Below are 19,605 nucleotides of genomic sequence, written 5' to 3' on the forward strand. Positions count from 1 at the left end.
ACCAGATATCGCAACCCAATCTAGTCCCACCTGCCAGCACCCGGCCCATATCCCTCCAAACCCTTCCTATTCATATACCCATCCAAATGTCTCTTTAATGTTGTAAAGAATCAGGGATCATTTTCTAAGGATATGGGTAGACCATTTAGGACTAAGATGAGGAGAAATTTCTTCAACCAAAGGGTGGAGCACCTGTGGAATTCTCTGCTGCAGAGAGTATTTGAAGTCAAAACATTGAATATTTTCAAGGAGTTAGACATAGTGCTGAGGGCTAAAGGGATCAAAAGGTATAGAGAGAAAGCAGGAAAGTTAGATGACCAACTATGATCATAGTGAATGATGGAACAGGCTTGAATGATTGAATGGCCTACACCTGCTTGTATTTTCTCTGATTCTGTAATGCAAAGTAGCTTCCCCAAGTATTTACAAAATAAACAATTGCACCATTTTGAAGATATCAGATTCCTGTAAATGGTGCTATATTCATGCTACTTGGGCTTTACCCAGCCATCATGGCATCCCAAACAACTACAAAACTATATTGAAAATGCCTAGAACTATCAACTATGCAGGCACATGAAAGTAATTACAAATTATGTTTTATAATATTAAGAGAAGCATTGTTCTGTCTACCAATCTTAAAAAGCAATTAACTGGTCAGGGAACAGGTCCATTTGCTCAGTTCTTTTGTTGCAGCCTCAATACATGTAAGCCGCAAAATAGTTGGGTTTGTTGCCTGTACACAAAACAGCATCCAGAAGACATTTATTTCACCTTATCTCCACGCGAGCTAGTCCAAATCACTATGAAGCAGAATGCAATTTTGACTACATCTCCCAGATATTCAATGGAATTACCTTCTCAGAACCTTCGATCAATCAGGAGCTTAACTGCACCAGCTATATAGATACAGTGACGGAAAGATATGGTCAAATATTGGGAACTCTTGTGAGTAACTCACTCCTAACTCACCAAAGCCTATACACTTGGAAATACATCACCATTCCTCATGGCTGTTGGGTTACGATCCGGCACTCCCCAGTTGACACTTTGTGGACTGCAGCAGTTTAAGGAGTTGGCTCGGCACCATATACTCAAGGATGAAAATTGGTGAGCATGCACCAAAGAAAGAAGTGCAGCAAGACTGCACTAATTAGCCTAAAATTACCATGTCACTGATCATTATGATCCTGAATAGATAAATATAAATAAATATAAGGAAACATTTAAAACGTGGCTATGTCACAATACCCACATGATCAACAGAAACGCAAGTGTTCAGTATTACAAAACTCAACATACCTTTTTTACATTATCAACTGGTCTTGCTGCTGAGCCCTGTCGAACATTCGGTTCTGATCCTCGGAGCACATCGATGAAATCTTTCTTTGAGACAGAGTACAGTAACTTGGCACGCTTCTGTTCAGACCCACCTACTTCTTTAATTTTTTTATCCACACTAGCTTGATGCTTTCGAACAGCATTAAATAACTGCACAACACCCCTGTGTATCAAGCAAATAGGTTAGTCAGGCTAGTTATTCCAGTCCACTCAGACCACAAACATACAAATTAGGAGCAGGAGGGTGCTATTCAAGGGAAGCTGCTCTACACCTTCAACAAGAACAGGCTGATCAAAATGGTAATATGGTTCAGTTGTTAGCTCTCTTACTTCTGAGTTCAAGTACCATTCCAGGGTAAATAAATAAATCAAAGTTAACATATCAGTGCAGTACTGAGAGGGTGCTGCACTGCTGAAGATAACAAATTTCAAATGAGATATTAAGCCAACACTCCATTTGCTTGCTTGAATGGATACAAAGAATTTCAAGGCATGGAATAAACATTAGCAGGCAAGTTGCTCCCTGTGCACTGACCAATTCTTATCTCAAACATCATAAAATCAAATTACTTGGTCATTGATCAATTACTTGAGAGTTTGAGAGTTTGCGTTTTGAAAACTGCCTACCATGTTTTCTCCATTATAATAGCAAATCATTGCTATAAAGCACTTTGCAATGCCTGGTGCCCATGAAAAACACTGTATAAAATGCAAGTTTGTTTTGTTTCCATCACGATTACAATGGAGATCAAAATATTAGTTGTCCATTGGATCCAACCTAGCCAACACGTCTGTCACAAATTATCAGTATAATACAACTATTTTTAATAGGCACTTATGGGTTTCTCAAGTACCTTTCACTTTCTTCAGTTATTTTCAATGCAGATGAACAAAAAATTGCAAAAACAAGAAGCATTTTTATGAAGGGATTTTGCTTTTGAATACAACAGCATATAGGCCAGAATGAAAGCAAAACTTCTGTGGACGACATTTCTTTGAAGAGCGCAGCATATTCACTGCCATACAATACCAAAGGCCAGTGAAATTTCAAAAGGTTGTCTGTTTGATTTAGTAGGTCTACATGCTCAAGACATAAGGAGCATGGACAACAGAAAAACCAAAAACTGTCTTTGCAAGAACTATTAAGGAAAATACGTAAATTATTTTAACCAGTGGATTTGCTGGTAAATACAACTAACAATTACCAATTAAAATGAACGTAAATTGCTGGAAAAACTCAAGTCTGACAGCAACTGTGATGAGAAAGCAGAGTTAAAGTTCTGGGTCCAATGACCCTTTCAGGGTTCAGGGTCCCCTTGGTCGTCACTTACCACCCCATAAACATCTACATCCAAAGTCACCATCCACCACCTCTAGTGGGATGCTAGAGGCACACTCTCCTCCCATGTCAACCTTCCACAGCAACTGTTCCGACTGAGAAACCTTAGCCCACTCCCAACGGCACTTTACCATGCAATCACAGAAATGCAATACCTGCCCGTTTACTGCCTGTTCACTATCCAAAGCCCCAGACACACCTCCCGGGTTAAGAAGTGATTTACCTGCACTTCACTCAATTAAGTCTACTGTATCCTCTGCTCACAATGTGGTCTGCTCTACACCAGGGGGACGAAACAGACTGGTCAAACACTTTTCAGATCCTGAACTTCTTGTTGCCTGCCTCTTCAACAGATCACGTATTCCCTGGACAACATTGTTGTCTCAGGCTTTCTGCAGTACTCCAGTGAAGCTCAGCCCAAGCTGGAAGAACAACTCATTTTGCCGCATGCAGCCTTCAAGACTCTATATTGAGTTTCATATTTTAGGGCCTGAGAACCTTCTCCCATGTCCTTACCCCAACCTTACACAGAAACCCTGTCATCACATGGCCTACTACCACACACAACCCAATGGCAGCTACTAAAGGTCCCCATTAGCAGCTATTCATTCTCCCAGCCTGACCTTTACCCCATTGATTTGTCTGCTTGTTTTTTTTCTCTCCTTCCCCAAACCACCCCCCAACACCTTCTGTAGCAGACATACTAACATTTCCCTAGCTAAAATCGGTCCGCAAAGAAGGAGCACAAAATATTAATTCCACTTTCTCTACACAGACGCAGCCAGATATGCTGAATTTTGTTTCTGATTTCTAGCGTCCGCAGCTCTTTGGTTTGTATTACAATTACCAAATGATTCATCAAGTCAATAATGTTTCTACTTTAAGCCCATAGAATAGCAGTTATAAAGATGCTGGAATTGAGATTCTTAAACTGAGGAATGCGCCATTAATGAGATTAGCACAATGCCCTTCAATCGGCCAATCATAATTCAAACCTTGCCGAAACTGGGAAGGCCATTCTGTTTCTTGTCAAAGTTCCAAACAAATTGAGCTGGTACTCAACATTCAAGTGCTCAACATTGGGCACTGGCTTTATTTTAACTGGCTTTATTTGTAAGGAAATGTATTTGAAGAGCTAGGGGAGACAAAGCATAATGAGATGTTATATGTTTCGTAAAACATTAAACCAGCTGATGTTTCCTTTGGTTAATTAGTAGATAACAACCGATCAATTCATACCTGGCACTAAACCCCATTATCTAATTCAAATTAATCAAGATAAGACCACATTAAAGGGAGGTATCACATCAAGATAACCTGTGTCTTACTGATTGCACAACTCCAGAAATTATGATCTAAGAGAAAACCTTTTTTGCAGGTTAACTTACTGTCAATTAGAAATGAGGAATGGCTTATATATACAGGCAATGATAGACATTGGGAGTCCTGAAACTTATTGCTCATTTTGATTTGGCAAACAACAGTGAAAGAAGTCACTTCAGGTTGCCCATACCCACCACCTAGTGGGAATATCAAGAAATGCAGAAGTTGAGATTTAAAAGTAGGTCAGAGCCTAGATGTTCACATTGCAGCATATTTCCAGAAGGATGGGATGTTCACCTGCCATGAATGCGATTTCTTCCCTGTCAATGGGATCTTTAACATGTTTTGGTGGACTTGTTACAGGACTTAGAGCTGGATGAAAATTGCTTTTTATTGCTACTTCAGAGAACTGACAGGCATGGTGTGCAGACTTTGAGAAGCCTCTTCGACCAACCCTAACGTTAGATGCCATGTCTTTCAATGAGCCCTTTCTAAATGGAAGCAACAGCAGTACATGCAATACAGATCTTGTTCCAATTTGTTAAGTGCAGGTGGGCGGTGCAGTTTCTGACACAAGGGTCAGCCTCTGAGGGTGAAGAATAGGCATAAATCAATCACCATGCACATTTCCAAACTGATTTCTTCAAGATAAGCTGAAATACGGAAGGATTTAGAAAGTGGTGTGTCAAGAGTCTTTCGTCAGCTTTGGGATGGAGATGTGAGAAAAATGGTCAAATGTTTTGTGAATGGATGGATTTAAAATTTCTAAAATCAATTTAGCCTTTTCTCATTAAAGCAAAAGTTATGTTAAATTAAAAGCAAACAGAAAAAGTCTCTATTTTATTTCAAAGATTGTAATAAAATAATTCCAGTGACTTCAAACAAGGATATATTGAGCACATTGTTTACCTTATCCATTTGCAAGCAAATTCACTTTTCAAAAACCATGTGCTGGCAAATAGGACTAGATTAATTTAGGATATCTGGTTGGCATGGATGAGATGGACCGAAGGGTCTGTATTCATGCTATACATTTCTATGACAAAGGGTGGCCTTGCAGTTTTAGAACATAGAGGGCCAAAGGGCCTGTGCTGTTCTATGTAGTGCCATCCTTTTATCCTACTGAGATCAGACTAACCTACACACTCAATTTACTGCTGTCCATGTTCTTGTCCAGCAGTCACTTAAATGTCCTTAATGCCTCTAACTACTGCCACCGCTGGCAATGCATTCCACGCACCCACCACTCTCTGCGTAAAGAGCCTATCTCTGACATCTCCCCTAAACCTTCCTCCAATTACCTGAAAATTATGCTCCCTTGTGATAGACATTTCCGCTCTGGGAAAAAGTCTCTGGCTACCACTCTATCTATGCCTCTCATCATCCTGTACACCACTATCAAGTCACCTCTCATCCTTCCTCACTCCAATGGAAAAAGCCCATGCTAGAGGGATATTGGCCAAATGTTGGCAAATGGGACTAGCCCAATTTAGGATTTCTGGTCGCATTGTTGTGTTGGACCAAACTGTCTGTTTACGTGCTGTATATCTCTATGTCTATGACTATGACTTTACAATTTAGCCATCAGAAATTCTTCTACAGAAAGCTGCACAAAACTTACCTGGTGGCTATTCTTTGGAAAGTCCGTTCAGTCTCTTGATCTTTAGCTACATTAGGTTTCACTCTGCACATCTGTTCCCATTCTTTCTTTTTATCCAGCTGCCAAAGAAAGCACATTTAAGAACATGCTGAATAATGTCATAACTTCATTGAAATCAAAGGTTTCTAATGAATAAATTACTGTATTAAATATCCAAACATTTGTTGGGAAATGGTGAAACCACAGTTTCAGCAGAAACTAAAGCCTCAACAGAACAGTTACTAGTATTAGCAATACTTCTGTAAACACCATTTACAGCTGATGACAGCAAAGCAACTTTTTCTTCAAATTAAATTGTGCTCAGTGATAGACATATGCCTGAAATGAAATACTTGCCGCATTCAGTCTCAAGCAATTCTGTATCAGGTGTAGCAGAGGCTGGATGCAGAGTAAATTCCAAGAATGTGCTTTTATGCACCAGTTTAAGATCTACTTTTCTTACACCAGTTTCTGCCAGATTGTCAATTAAACTGAATTGGAAGCAGTTGTATGTGGTAGGTCCACATCCCACTAGATATGGCCATGGAGCCAGGCAAATTCATTTCACATGAAACTTCTGCATTCAGGGAAAAGAAAATCTGCCTCCCATCAATTTCCAATGCAAAGGTTAAGAATAATATGCTAACCCACTGCACTCAGTGCCCCTCAGAATCCAAAACATGCCATGTTAATTGGAATTTCAAAAATATTAGAAACGTATGTAGATTTAATAGAATTTACTAACAAACAGCATAAATGCTGGAGGTCTGGCACAGGGCTACTGGCAGTACTCCAAGCTTGGGGGTTTGTTGACAAACTCTTCAAGCTTCAATTTTGTAGCTTACAATGTGACTGAGGGGTTCAAATGGCATTGCTGCCTTTGGATCCATTGCCAGCATCCCTTAAGTAATCCTCTTTGTTGAAATAAATGGCCAAGGCAAACATTTGTAATTCCACATTGGTCAACAGTAAACAGAGAGTTCGCCAAGTGTAATTTTAGCACACATTACCTATACACAGCACATAACCCTAGCAATCCATTCTTATTTATATCCCAAGCAAAAAAAGCATTTCAACTGAAAAAAAAAGCAGCAATAATTAACTTGCATGTGACTGGGAGTTAGCAGTTCAAACCAATTCACAATATACAACTTTTCACTTTGCATACTCATTGTTTCTAGTCATCACAAACTAAAATGGGAAAATAGGATGCATACAAGAGTAGTAACAGCTACAGAGTCTACTACTTAGAGTGTGGAAAACCCTGGAGAAAGTGAGGACTGCAGATGCTGGAGATCAGAGTCAAAAAGTGTGCCCCAAGGGGGATGAGATATAAATGGGAGGGGGGCGGGGAGAAGGGGAGGTACTGTATATACGTCTGGGCGATGCAGAGTTGGAGGGCTGGATCTGGGATGGGGGGAGGGGAGGTGAAATGAGAAAACTGGTGAAATTGACATCGATCCGTTGTGGCTGCAGGGTCCAAAGCCGGAAGATGAGACGTTCTTCCTCCAGACATCAGGTGGCTAGAATTTGGAAGTGGAGACAGTCCAGGACTTGCGTATCCTTGGCAGAGTGGGAGAGGGAGTGGGAAGGGATGTGATCGGCTATAGGGCAGTGGAAAATGTAGAATGCAATATTATTTGTCTGGGAAGTTCTGTGAACCATGCTTAAGTGTTAGAACATCCTGGAGGTGTCGTAATAAATATTGCCAAGGCTGTTTCTGCAGAAAAGCAAATTAAACCAGCTAGTTGTGAAAGTCAACTATGACTTCTTCCCACAATATGTACACCACTCACTCAAATGCAAACATTCTTTAGAAAAAGATTTTTTTTAAATTGGTCAATTCCATATATCTTCTCTTCAACATTTGGGTCCCTTTCTCCAGAATCAACAGTGAAGCTCACAAAGAAAAACCTATTTCTAGTGTCAATTTCAATGGGCTTCCCTAACGACTTGTGTCACAACTCTGTTGCCCTTGGGTTTTGGAAGAAAAACAATTATTTCTGTTCTGGTAGTTACCAGTTTACACTGACATTTCATAATTATTGCGCAAAAAAAAGTCTGAAGAGCATAACGCAATTAATACCTGCTTCATCTTTTCTAACATTGCCTGCTTATGTTTCTCTTTTTCTTTCAGGTTCTCTTTATTTTTAGCAAGAATGGTTGGTTTGTCACCAGGAACCTTCTTATTAAGAATTCTGGCCATGGCATCTGCCCAGCCAGCATTGGGATTTGTTGAACTCAGGTCTGCAGTTTCCTCTCCAAGTTCAGTTTTTGAATCATGATTTTCCTCATCCTGTGAAGAGAAGTGATCACTTGCAAGATCACCATCAGAATCTAAAAACAGAACAGATGGGCATATTGTTATGAGTAGGAGGTATACCTTTCAAACATGAATTTCATTGATACAATACTGACATCTAGTGTCAACAAAAGGTTCAGCAATCTCCAAGCCACAGCTTACCAAATTTAATATTCAGCTGTAGCAATATTAAAAAATAAATTAGAAATCTGTATCCTATTGTGCATCCTAGACTTTTTATTCAAACTTTATTTAAAATCTGAATTTCTGTTTCACAGACCTAACACTGATTTGTTGCCTGTAACAGTAATTGCAAATTCAGTTTTGCAAACAAACTTTAAACCATTAAGAATATTCAAAGTCACTGCAATAATATATTATGATTTTAGATATTTACATATATAATTCAGTGGCACTTTGATACATGACTGCACTTCAGAACTTTTGAATTTATTTGTGGATAAACTTAATGGATTGGCAAAGTAAACCCAACATAACAATGATGCCATTAGAATGCAGCGCTACATATTAGCAGATGAACATTCTTCGCCAGAGCACCAGGATACCTTTTCTTATAAAACTCTTAAGGAGATTTTCAGCTGTTCCAGTGCCATGAAATCCAAAGCCTATAAAACTGTGCCACCTTGAAGACAGAAATGACCAATAGAACACAAAAAAAATTACAAAAGAGACAAAGACAAAGATTCTCACCTTACACTCATCAAGGTTGAAATGCAAAAACACAACTTAGAAAAGAATGAACAATTTCTACAACTTGAGAAGAGCTTATTGATTGGCTGGACTATGGTTAGCATGGAGATGCAACAAAAACTATTAAGTGTCTCATGTAACTGATTACATTTAAAATAAGGCAAGTTGCTTGGAGTTGTCGGGGTGTTGTCATGGAGATGCCAAAACACAATATAAAAAAGCTAACCTATCAAATTAAACAATGAAACTGACATCCGTGTCCAACATGCCCTCCAATATTTGCAAAGACTATTGGCTGCAGTATACACTGCATGCTTTTCTTTAGAGTTACTGGGGTCAGACAAGGCTGTGGGAAAAAGATATCCAAGGACAATCACTCCTAAAGACCAAATCCAACCTCAATGTCTAGATGGCCACCTTTGCCAGGCCAATGAGCACAATGACAATTGTTAAAATTCAGATGTGCACTTAGTGCGTGCACTGCAAATTATAATATAGGTTGGAGTCAAGACAAGTGAGGAATAAGAGTCAGCTTGGTTTGATATTTTAAGCCCTGCCTACCTCATAGCAAACAGTTACAGGCATGGGAATAAACACAGTTGGTCTCTCTTACATCTTCTAGCTAAGTCAAGCAATATGCTCTTTAAAAGGCAGCGACACAAATTCAAGACTTAAAATGAAACATATAAAATAGACAGTAGCTGGCAGAATTCTGTCACCTAAGCTATACTTACAAGGTAAACAAGCTTTGAAGTTAGTTTGTGCTGACAAACTGGAATAAATTGGGCACAGTGAATGATCTATAGGATGGAACAAGTGTTCCTAGGATACACTTGATATTGGGCCTTCTTTGAAAAAAGGAGACTGGTGAATTGCAGATTGTTGTTAGGAATTCCTAGGTGATGTGTCAGGTGCTGAGATGAGAGACCACAGGCAGCAGTCCTCAGGTAGCTTCCAGGAGATGAGGAGAAAGCATCTGCAGCCCAGCAATTGTTTTCAGCACTGGAACAGACACAGCAGAAACAATCAAGTATAAAGCTGTTCTTAAAATGGTTCCTTACATTGCTCATTAGACTGCATTTGAACCATGTTTTCCTTGCGTGCACCCAAACTCTATAAAAGAGACTTCAGCTAAGTCATTCGCCTCCTAGTTGCATTTCCAAAGATTCCAACCGCTGCTTTAGGTGCAGACCTTTGACAGTTTCCTCTGTATTCACCTGCATCATGACTTACATGCCGTACTGAAGTCCATTTTGCACCACTGCCAGAGTGAAAATGAAAAAGTAAAACAGATGCTTTTGCTGCTGCAGCAAGTACAATATGCTGCATTTATAAAATGTTGGCATCACCAAAAATATCCCAAGCACCCAACTAACAAACTCAAATGAAAAGTGACGCCAAGCCACAGGTAAATTAGGAAGACAGATAGATTTGGATGATTTCAATGGAAGAATGATATGTTTAGAAAGGAAACTCCAAACAAAACTGATGTGATTGGTGATCAATGCTGGGAGTGAGGTGAAAGAGAGGGGAAAGTCAGAGAAGATCAAATAATTGTTATTTTATATTTTTTTCAGAATAATCAATGTATATAGAGTAGGGTAAATGATGGAAGGAATTGTAGACAAGGTCAAGACTAGCCACTTGCCTGGATACTGCAGCTCCAAAAACACCCAAGAAGTTTGACACCATCCAGGACAAATCAACCCATCATATTAACAAGCATCCACTCCCTTCACCAATGTTCAGTAGCAGCAGTGTACCACCGACAAGATATACTGCAGAAGTTCACCAAAATACCTTTGGACAATACTTTCCAAACACATGACCACTTCCATCTAAAAGGTCGAGGGCAGAAAATGCATGGGAACACCACTACTTGTAAGTTCCCTTCCAAAACAATTAGCATCCTGACCTGGAAGTATATTGCATTTCCCTCAGTGTTGTTTGGTCAAAATCCAGGAGTTTGCTCCCTAACTGCATTGTGGGTCCACCTAAATCACATAGATAGAAGAGTTTCAAGTCAGCAGTTCGTCCTCTCAAGAGCAACTAGGAAAGGGCAATAAATGCTGGCCAGCCAGCAGCACCATGTCCCATGAAAGAATCAAAGACAAATGCTGAATTCGTTATGAAGGAAATGTAAGATCGGGAACAATAGTTATGGATGAGTCGAATAGATGCATAGCTTTGGAGAAAAGAGTGGAGTCAAAAGTATTTATCAATGTCTCATACATGGTGAATGCAATGTTAGAGGCAAAACTAAGTCAGTAGGTAAACTTCAACATCAGTTCAAAAACAAACATCAAGATTATAAACTGCCTGGGTCGGGCTGATGTCTGGGCAGGGAAGAGGTGATAAAGGAGGAAAGTCTGCAGTCAGCATCTGAGGAAACAACTTCAATCTTCTCATGGCAGAGCAAGACCTGTCTGGGGTTCAATGACAGATAAGACAGCAATGACAGAATTAATGTGATGAAAAAGTAGAGAAACTTATCTAGCACATTGACTACTGACAGCATTCAGCTATTATAAATGGGATGAGCATGGAGCTGGATGACCAGCAACTTGAACAAAATGCACATCAGCATGGCACCAGCAGCTAAAGTACAGCACAAACAGGTTAACATAAGCCAAAGGGTTTTCAATCATTTAAATTTCTTCCATTTATCCCCTGTTGTTACACCTACAAATGTACATGTGTAAGTGAACAGTTTAAATCTGCAACTGCACACTATCCAAAGAAACTGGCTTTTAAACATCTAGCTCTGAACAACATAAATCAAGAACAAAGAAACCACAGCATTTTAATTTTCATTGCACGACTCAGTCAGCAATATGCTGAATTTGATCGTGATCAATTTACAATTCAACAGAAACCAGCAAGATGTAAGAACGTTAAGTTTCCACAACATTTCAAGTGCAGGTTCAGAATAGTTTTGTGTGCAACCCAGTAAAGATTACCAAATATGCACACAAGTTAAATAGCACACATTAAAGTACAATCTTAAAAGTGCAATATTGCAAAACTGGGTGACAGAATCAAACAAGATTCACTCTCAGGTGGTAATATTAAACACTCCTTGACTTAGCTCAAGCTACCCAGGGCCACCATTTAAATTGCAAAAAAGAAATGCTGGTGGAAGCAAAAGAAGTCAGCTTCAGTCAGACTAATATTCAGGTAAATGAGTTGCGCACTATCCTGATCTCGATATTAAACAGTTTAACTTAGAAGTCATTAACATTTTGTCAATGAATATGAAACTGATGATATGCCCTGGCAGTGATGGCCAGGTGCACACAACCAGTAAACAAAAATGGAGATCATGAGTGGCCGCAAAATCAGAGGTAGACAAGCAGGAGGCTTGAAAAACACAGTCCTGAAGAAGCATTGACTTCTCCACCTCCTGATGCTGCGTGGCTTGCCATGTTCTTCCAGCTTCCTGCATCTCTACTTTGGATTCAAGCATCCTCCGTTTTTTTTTGCTGCGAACAAAAGCAGGTGTATTAAGTTAAAAATCACACAACACCAGGTTATAGCCCAACAGGTTTATTTGGAAGCACTAGCTTTCACTCTCCAAATAAACCTGTTGGAATATAACCTGATGTGCGATTTTTAACTTTGTACACCTCAGTCCAACACCAGCACCTCCAAAGAAAATCAGAGTGCCAAAGACAATATGACATCTGGTTTATTTCTGATAAAGTGAGAAGAATGTCTAACAGTCTCAAGTGGATGGCGGAGGTGAAAAGAGTTACCAACGATTATAAAAGTTAAAAGGTGAATGGAGAAGGTGGGCAGCAGTTTTCAAACAAACGGTGTGTAATAAACGTAAAGACAAAAAGAAAAAAAATGTGGGAAGTGAAAAAAGGAAAGTGCTTGGACAAATCATCTGAATAATCTCGAGCAGGAAATATTGGGTGGAACTTTTGAACGGTATATAAGTTTAAAGTTAACACTGTACACTGAACCCGATGAGCTTCAGGCTGAAGTGAGTCCTTAAAACACATTCCCCTTCCCACAGCCGCTCCTTCTGGCTTTTATTTCCCCCAAAACATGAAGAACCAGCGGTTCCAGCACTTTTCTGGGACCTGGGTCATATCTATTTACCGCTCAGTCCTGCTCCCACTCCGCCGTCTCCACGTGAAACCGCCGCCATCTTAACCGGTAGGAGCAGCGCCGAGTGCAACCCACACAACCTTCCGCCACCGCCAGCTGAAGAGCCCGGAACAAAGAGTCCGCCCGAGCCCTGCTCCTGCTGTAAGTTTAGAGAGAACCTCAGCAAGTGACTACAGTTTCTACTTTGGTCCCGTTCACTTTCGCACAAGTTAGGTTGAGCAAATTAATGTGACCGTCTTCGAGTCCCTGGACTGACAAAAGTATTTATCGTCCATTAGATGCTTATGCATGACTTTTCCTGAGTCATTTTTGCGGACAGAATTCCATCACACGACAAGCTCAGTTCACACCAGGCAATAGTGAAGCCATTGATTTGCTGCTGGACAAACATCAAATCTCTCATCTGTCGCCCCTCCACTTTGACGGAATGTTCATGGTGGTGGTGGTAGTGAATGTGCAGAATTGGGTCAATGTTCAATTCATATCCAGTTTTGTCTTTTAAAGAACAAATAAAAATGTTTCTTCTTCAGTACTCCTTAAAATGTTAAGATGGCTATGAACTTGAGAAGTGGTCTCAGTATTTCCAAGTGAATCTGCCCAGGGCCTGGCCATTGTCGCAAACAGAACCAGGCAATGCAGGACCGGGAGGGTGTTGTCCCTGCATTTCTTTTATGTGATAAGTTCATATCTGGTTGACCGTTTAGGAGGAGCACATAGTAGTCACCAATACATTCCAGGCCTTCTGCGAGCAGTGGGAATTACGGAGGCTGTTTCCTATCATTAACCCCCACCTCAGGGATAATTTGAGCTTTGATACAGTACCGCTTTGGAGCTGTAAATCCAAGTTTCGTTCAGTGCTGTTTAATGTTGAAAGGTTTTATTGATTTAGAATGGTAGAAATGGCCTCTGGTAAAGAATGGATGTCATCCAAGGTTCCTGGATCTTTCCAGCTTATTTTTCATTTTCATAGGAACATACTGGTCTTGAACTCCAATCAATGGCGTTTAAATGGTAGATGTGGATTTACCCTCATACAGCTGCAGCAATCTATATTTCCCAGTTCCTGTCTAATATTGTTGTAGTTAGCCTGTCCACTATTTAGTGCTTTCACCTGAGGACTACCCTTACCTGTATCCAAAAGTAACTTAAACCTTATGGAATTATGATCATTGTTCCCGAAATACCCCACTACTGAAACCTGATTGCCTGGCCAGGCTCATTTCCCAATACCAGGTCATGTATGGCCTCTATCCTGGTTGGATCATTTATATATTGCTTCAATAAACCCTTCTGGATGTACCTAACAAATTCTTCCCATCCAATTCCCTGATATTAAGGGAGTCCCAGTCAATATAGAGGAAGTTAAAATCACCCACCACAACAACCCTATTGATTTCAAATTTTTCCATGATCTGTCCACTAGTCTGTTTCAATGTCTTCTACTGACTGTTGGGAGGCCTGTAGTATAATCCCATGACAGTGATTGTACTCTTCCTATTCCTGAGCTCTACCTTAATGGCCTCACTGGATGAGACTTCAAAGTGTCCTCCCTTAATATGGCTATGATCGTATTGTTATTCAGTAACACAGCTTCCCCTGCTTATTTACATCCGTCTCTATCATGCCTGAAACATCAAACTGCTAGTCTTGTCCCTTTCTCAGCCAAATGTCTGTAATAGCTACAACATCATAGTTATGTGTATTAATCCAGGCTCTAAGTTCATTTGCCTGTCATGCACCACACATTAAAACAAATACAGTTCAGACCACTAGTCCAAATGTGTTTAATAACCTCTTCCTCTTAGCCTTATTGGCCTTGGTATCTAACTCCTCGTCAGTCATTTCACATGCTGACCTACTGTTCTAGTTCCCATCCCCCTGCCACACTAAACTCCTGAATGGCATTAACAAACCTCCCTGTCAGGTTTAAGTGCGTCCTGCCATAGAAGGCATCCGAATGTTCCACATATCGGAAGTCCTCCCTCCTACACCAACTGTTTAACTATATATTTAACTGTAATATCTTCCTATTCCTAGCCTCACTGGAACATGGCACAGGGAGTAATTCTGAGATTACAACCCTAAATGTCCTACTTTTTAACTTAATACCTAACTCTCTGAACTCCCATTGCAGGGCTTCTTCACCCTTCTTGCCTATGTCATTAGTACCAATGTATACAACAACCTCCGGTTGCTTGCCCTCCCTTTTGAAAATATCCTGTGTGTGCTTAGAAACATCTTTGACCCTAGCACCAGGGAGGCAACACACCATCCTGGAATTGCTTTTGTGGCCACAGAAATGCCTATCTGTTCCCCTGACCATGGAGTTCCCTATTATAACTGCTCCTCTGCACTTTGAACCTCCAAAAGTAATATTTTAATTTAAATTTCGTAAGTTTACTTGGAATTTCAGATTTTCTTCATGGTGCCCCCTAGGATGTATTTGCACAATTTTTGTTTAACTTATTCATTTATTATAACAGAAACAGGTTCTGATTTTGCGTCACTAAATATTACCATTGAGGTTTTGTTGAACAGTGACATTGGAAAACCTAATCTATTAGTACTCCACTATTTGACAGATGAGTTAACTGAAGATCACAATGTTCTTTGCTGTATTGTCAAATTGCTTGGAAGAGCAGAGAATTCCATCAAATTATGGAAGATGAGTCAATCAGTATCTATATCAGTGGTGAAAAGTCTTTCCTTAAGTGGAGGATCTGTTTTACCATCATAATAAATGCGAGAAGAAAGTACATTCTATGGTAAGTTTTGTTTTACTCTACAATAAATCCTACAGACAAAATGGACCATGATGAGAAATGCAGAGAAAAAGAAAGAGGATAAGAAATGAAAGAAGAAAATAATATATCTGTCGGGCAACCCTTTACCAACATGATGGAAGCAGCTGGCTGCATTTACATCTTTAACAAAAATTGACATCTCAGTATATGTTCCTTCATTGACATTCTCCCTGCGAGAAGAATTTTGATTTCAAGCCATATACCAAAGAACTATCTCATGTCGTTCATCTATCTTGGCCTCCTCCAGTGGTCCCCAGCATCACAAATGACAATCTTCAGCCAATTTGATTCACTCTACGCAATGTCAAGGAACAGTTAGAGGCATGGGGTACTGCAAAAACTATGAACCCTGACAACATTCCAGCAATAGTACCGAAGACTTGTGCTCTCGAACCTGCTGCTCCCCGAACCAAGTTATTCCAGTACAGTTACAACACTGACATCCAACCAACCATGTGGAAGATTGTGCAGGCAGGTCCTGTATACAGAAAGCAGGACAAATGCAATCCAGCCAACTACTGCCCCAACAGTCTACTTGTGATCATCAACAAATTCATGGAAGGTGTCATCAACAGTGCTATTAAGTTGCACCAGCTCAGTAATAACTTGCTCAGTGACACCCAGTTGGGGTTCCACAGGGCAACTCAGCTACTGACCTCATTACACCTTTCGTTCAAACATGAACAAAAAAAGCTGAATTCCAGAGGTCAGGCAAGAGTGACTGTTTGTGATAAGAAGGGCCTGTGCCCGAAACGTCGAATCTCCTGTTCCCTGGATGCTGCCTGACCTGCTGTGCTGTTCCAGCAATAAAGTTTCAACTTTGATCTCCAGCATCTGCAGACCTCACTTTCTCCCCACTGTTTGTGATAGCAAGGCCATGATTGGCCTAGTGTGGCATCAAGGAGCCCTAAAAAAACTGAAGTCAGTGGAAATCAAGGAAAATTCTCTACTGGTTGGAGTTATACCTGACACATTGTCGTGATTGTTGGAGGTCAGTCAACTACATTTCCAGGACATCTCTGCAGGAGTTCCTCAGGATAGTGCCAAGGCCCAACCACCATCAGCTGCTCCATCAATTATGCCTCCATAATATTAGAAGTGGGGATATTCTCCAATGATTGCACAATGTTCAATAATATTTGTAACTCCTCAGATACTGAGGAAACCACGTGCAAATGCAGCAAGACCTGAATGATATCCAGTCTTGGCCTGAAAAGTAGCAAGCAATATTTATGCAAACACAAATTCCAGGCCATGACCATCTCCAACAAGAGACAATCTAACAAAAAAGCCCTGACATTTAATGGTATTACCATCACTAAATCCTCCAACGTCATTAATCTGGGGCTTACGATTGACCAGAAATTGAACTAGACTAGCCAGGTAAATACTGTGGCTATAAAAGTAAGTCAGAGACTAGGAATCCTGCAGTAAATCACTCACCGCATGATTTCCCAGAGCCTGTCTACCATCTACAAGGCACAAGTAATGAGTACAATGGAATACCTCCCACTTGCCTGGGTGAGTACAGCTTCAACAACACTCAAGAAACTTGATGCCATCAAGGACAAAACAGCCCACTCAATTGGTATCCAATCCCTCCACCATCAACACTCAGGAGCAGCAGTATATACCACCTACAAGATGTACTGCAGAAATTCACCAAAGTTCCTTAGATAGCACCTTCCAAGCGTACGGCCACTTCCATCTAGAAGGACAAGAGCAGTACATGGGAACACCATCATCTGCAATTTCACCTCCAAGCCACTCACCATCCTGAGTTGGAAATTTATAACTGTTCCTTCATTGTGACTGGGTCAGGATCTTGGAATTCCCTCTTTAAGGCATTTTTGAAATAACTACAGCACTTGGACGGAAGGAGCTCCCCACCTCCTTCTGAAGGTCAGCTATGGATGGGCAATAAATGCTGGTCAGCCAGTGATGCCCACATCCCACAAGCGAATATAAAAAGAAAGAGACATTGGATTAACAATTAATGTTCAAAATGATGAAATGGGGTGCTCTTGCAAGAAAATAATTTGATAGAATTTGTCATGTGTTGAAAGATAAGAAGCAGCAAGAATTTAAAACAAGTTGTGAACTAAGAAACTGCATTCTGTTTTTTTTTCTGATGACAGAATTTTCTCCCAGTCGCAGTGGAGAAAGAACAATGTGGTGCCAAGTCAGGATGGTTGGTGTGAAGGGGAACTTACAGATAGTGATGTTCCCACACAGGTGCTGCCATGTTCTTCTGCATGTTAGAGCTCAGAAGATTGAAAGGTGCTGTTCACACCAACTTCTCAAAGGCGAGGGATGAGCAAAAAATGCTGGCCCGGCCAATGAGATCCATATCCCATGAATAAATTTTAAAAAAAAGAACCCTGCATCACTGAATAATTCATTCAGTTTAACAGGAGCTGATATTTTTGGATGGATACAAAATAACCAAGTTCCGAAAAATAAAACTCTGAAAAATAACCACTGGATACAGTTAATTACTCAGATGTTAAAAGGCTTCCAGTGCTTAAATCACTGGTCCTGTGTACTGAGCACTAATGCACCTTGCTCCTTTTCATATTACAATGGCAGAGCAGAGGAACAAATTGGATTGTATATTATGTGTATTTTATACATAAATATATATTCACACACATGCACATATATACTTATGTGTCTTTGTATCAGTGTATATAACATACTTTAAACCAATAAGTGCTTTCCATTGATGTAAATGAAAAACTGAGCTCACAATATAAATTAAGTACAGGTCGTTCTGCTATAACGTGTATTTTGTTAACGCGAATTCACTGTAACATGATAAACAAATTGGGGACACTGTTTCTAAAGCACAAACATTTAAAATGTGTGTTGGCTGCAATGTGATTAAGTGCTGTTTCTGAAGTGTGATTTTACTTAATGCAGGGTTGCACAAGCATGCAACCATCACATTATAGAAGATCTACCTGTTAATTAAATTAGATCTTGGTCAGCAAACAGTCATTCACATTTGAAAGCATGAACTCAGCAGTGGTAATGCTTACTGGTCAGAATTCTGTGTAAATGAGAACCCCACACTATTAGGATGTTTTTGTCAGATCAAGAAGTCATGCATCAGTTGTAAACAGTGCAAATTGACCTGCAGAGATGGCAGTAGTGGGCCTATGGTAAGACGAGGATGAGAAGGAAATTCAGCAGGGGAACAAGATGTTGGCCAGCAGCAGACTACAGTTTCACTGTGCAACCATATTTTTTGGTATCAACTTCCATGAATCCTTGAAGGACAGCTGGCTTACTTAATTCGATTTGAGAAGACTGAATAGAGCGTACAGAATATGTTTGTCAGACCGTTGTGACCCGATTTCACAGAAGTACCTTCCAATGGCATCAGCAATGGCCTGAAATCTACTTTCAGGTGTGCTGCTTTGAACAGCTCCAGGACCAAGTTAACATGAAGCAATCCTGAAAAAGCACACCTCATGAACAATGCTGAATGTAATATTCATCCCTTCATACTAGAATGTGCAATTTAATTGGCAGATCCTTGTATTCAGTTTAAATTCAACATTTTTGAACAGTGGATCTGCAATTGAGACTATCCAAATATACGTTGATTGTTTCATTCAGCAGCATGCTGTCTTTATAAAAAAATTTTTGCTTTACCTGAAAGTTTAAGAAAATAATAAAGGTTGTCACTCCAGCCTATTATATAGGTATGATATATAGGTAGCATTGTCATCCTTTAGCTTAATTTTAGACCCTCTCTGCCTAATCAAATGCATGTTAAGGAACTCACAGCACTATCAGAAGAACAGTTCTTTTTGTGTCTTTTTAACATTGTACCCTCACAAATATTATCAGAATTATTAATCTCATTGCTGTTGTTTAATCTTTCAATGATCAAGATTGGATCAGTGGATAATTGGCCAGTATGCACCAAAATAATTTATTGTGTCATATTTGTGAGTTTTTTTAAAGATAGTTTAATGCATTAAACTATCTCCCTAATTTGAGGTAAAATTGAAAGGGGCAT

General features: G+C 40.0%; 1 protein-coding gene across 1 annotated transcript in view; it reads right to left on the bottom strand.

The window, feature by feature from the left end:
• Window positions 1–13,134, bottom strand: part of rrp15 (ribosomal RNA processing 15 homolog) — a 36,716-nt gene extending 23,582 nt beyond the window's left edge. Inside the window, exons 1-4 of the mRNA XM_043695792.1 lie at window positions 12,763–13,134; window positions 7,729–7,979; window positions 5,625–5,722; window positions 1,303–1,504 (exon numbers count right to left, since the gene is read on the bottom strand). Of these exons, the coding sequence (XP_043551727.1) occupies window positions 1,303–1,504; window positions 5,625–5,722; window positions 7,729–7,979; window positions 12,763–12,811 (600 nt within the window). The 5' untranslated portion in view covers window positions 12,812–13,134. The remainder of the gene's footprint in view (window positions 1–1,302; window positions 1,505–5,624; window positions 5,723–7,728; window positions 7,980–12,762) is intronic.
• Between the last annotated feature and the right edge of the window lie 6,471 nt (window positions 13,135–19,605).

Source organism: Chiloscyllium plagiosum, chromosome 9 (genome assembly GCF_004010195.1).
Source record: "Chiloscyllium plagiosum isolate BGI_BamShark_2017 chromosome 9, ASM401019v2, whole genome shotgun sequence".
NCBI lineage: Eukaryota > Metazoa > Chordata > Chondrichthyes > Orectolobiformes > Hemiscylliidae > Chiloscyllium > Chiloscyllium plagiosum.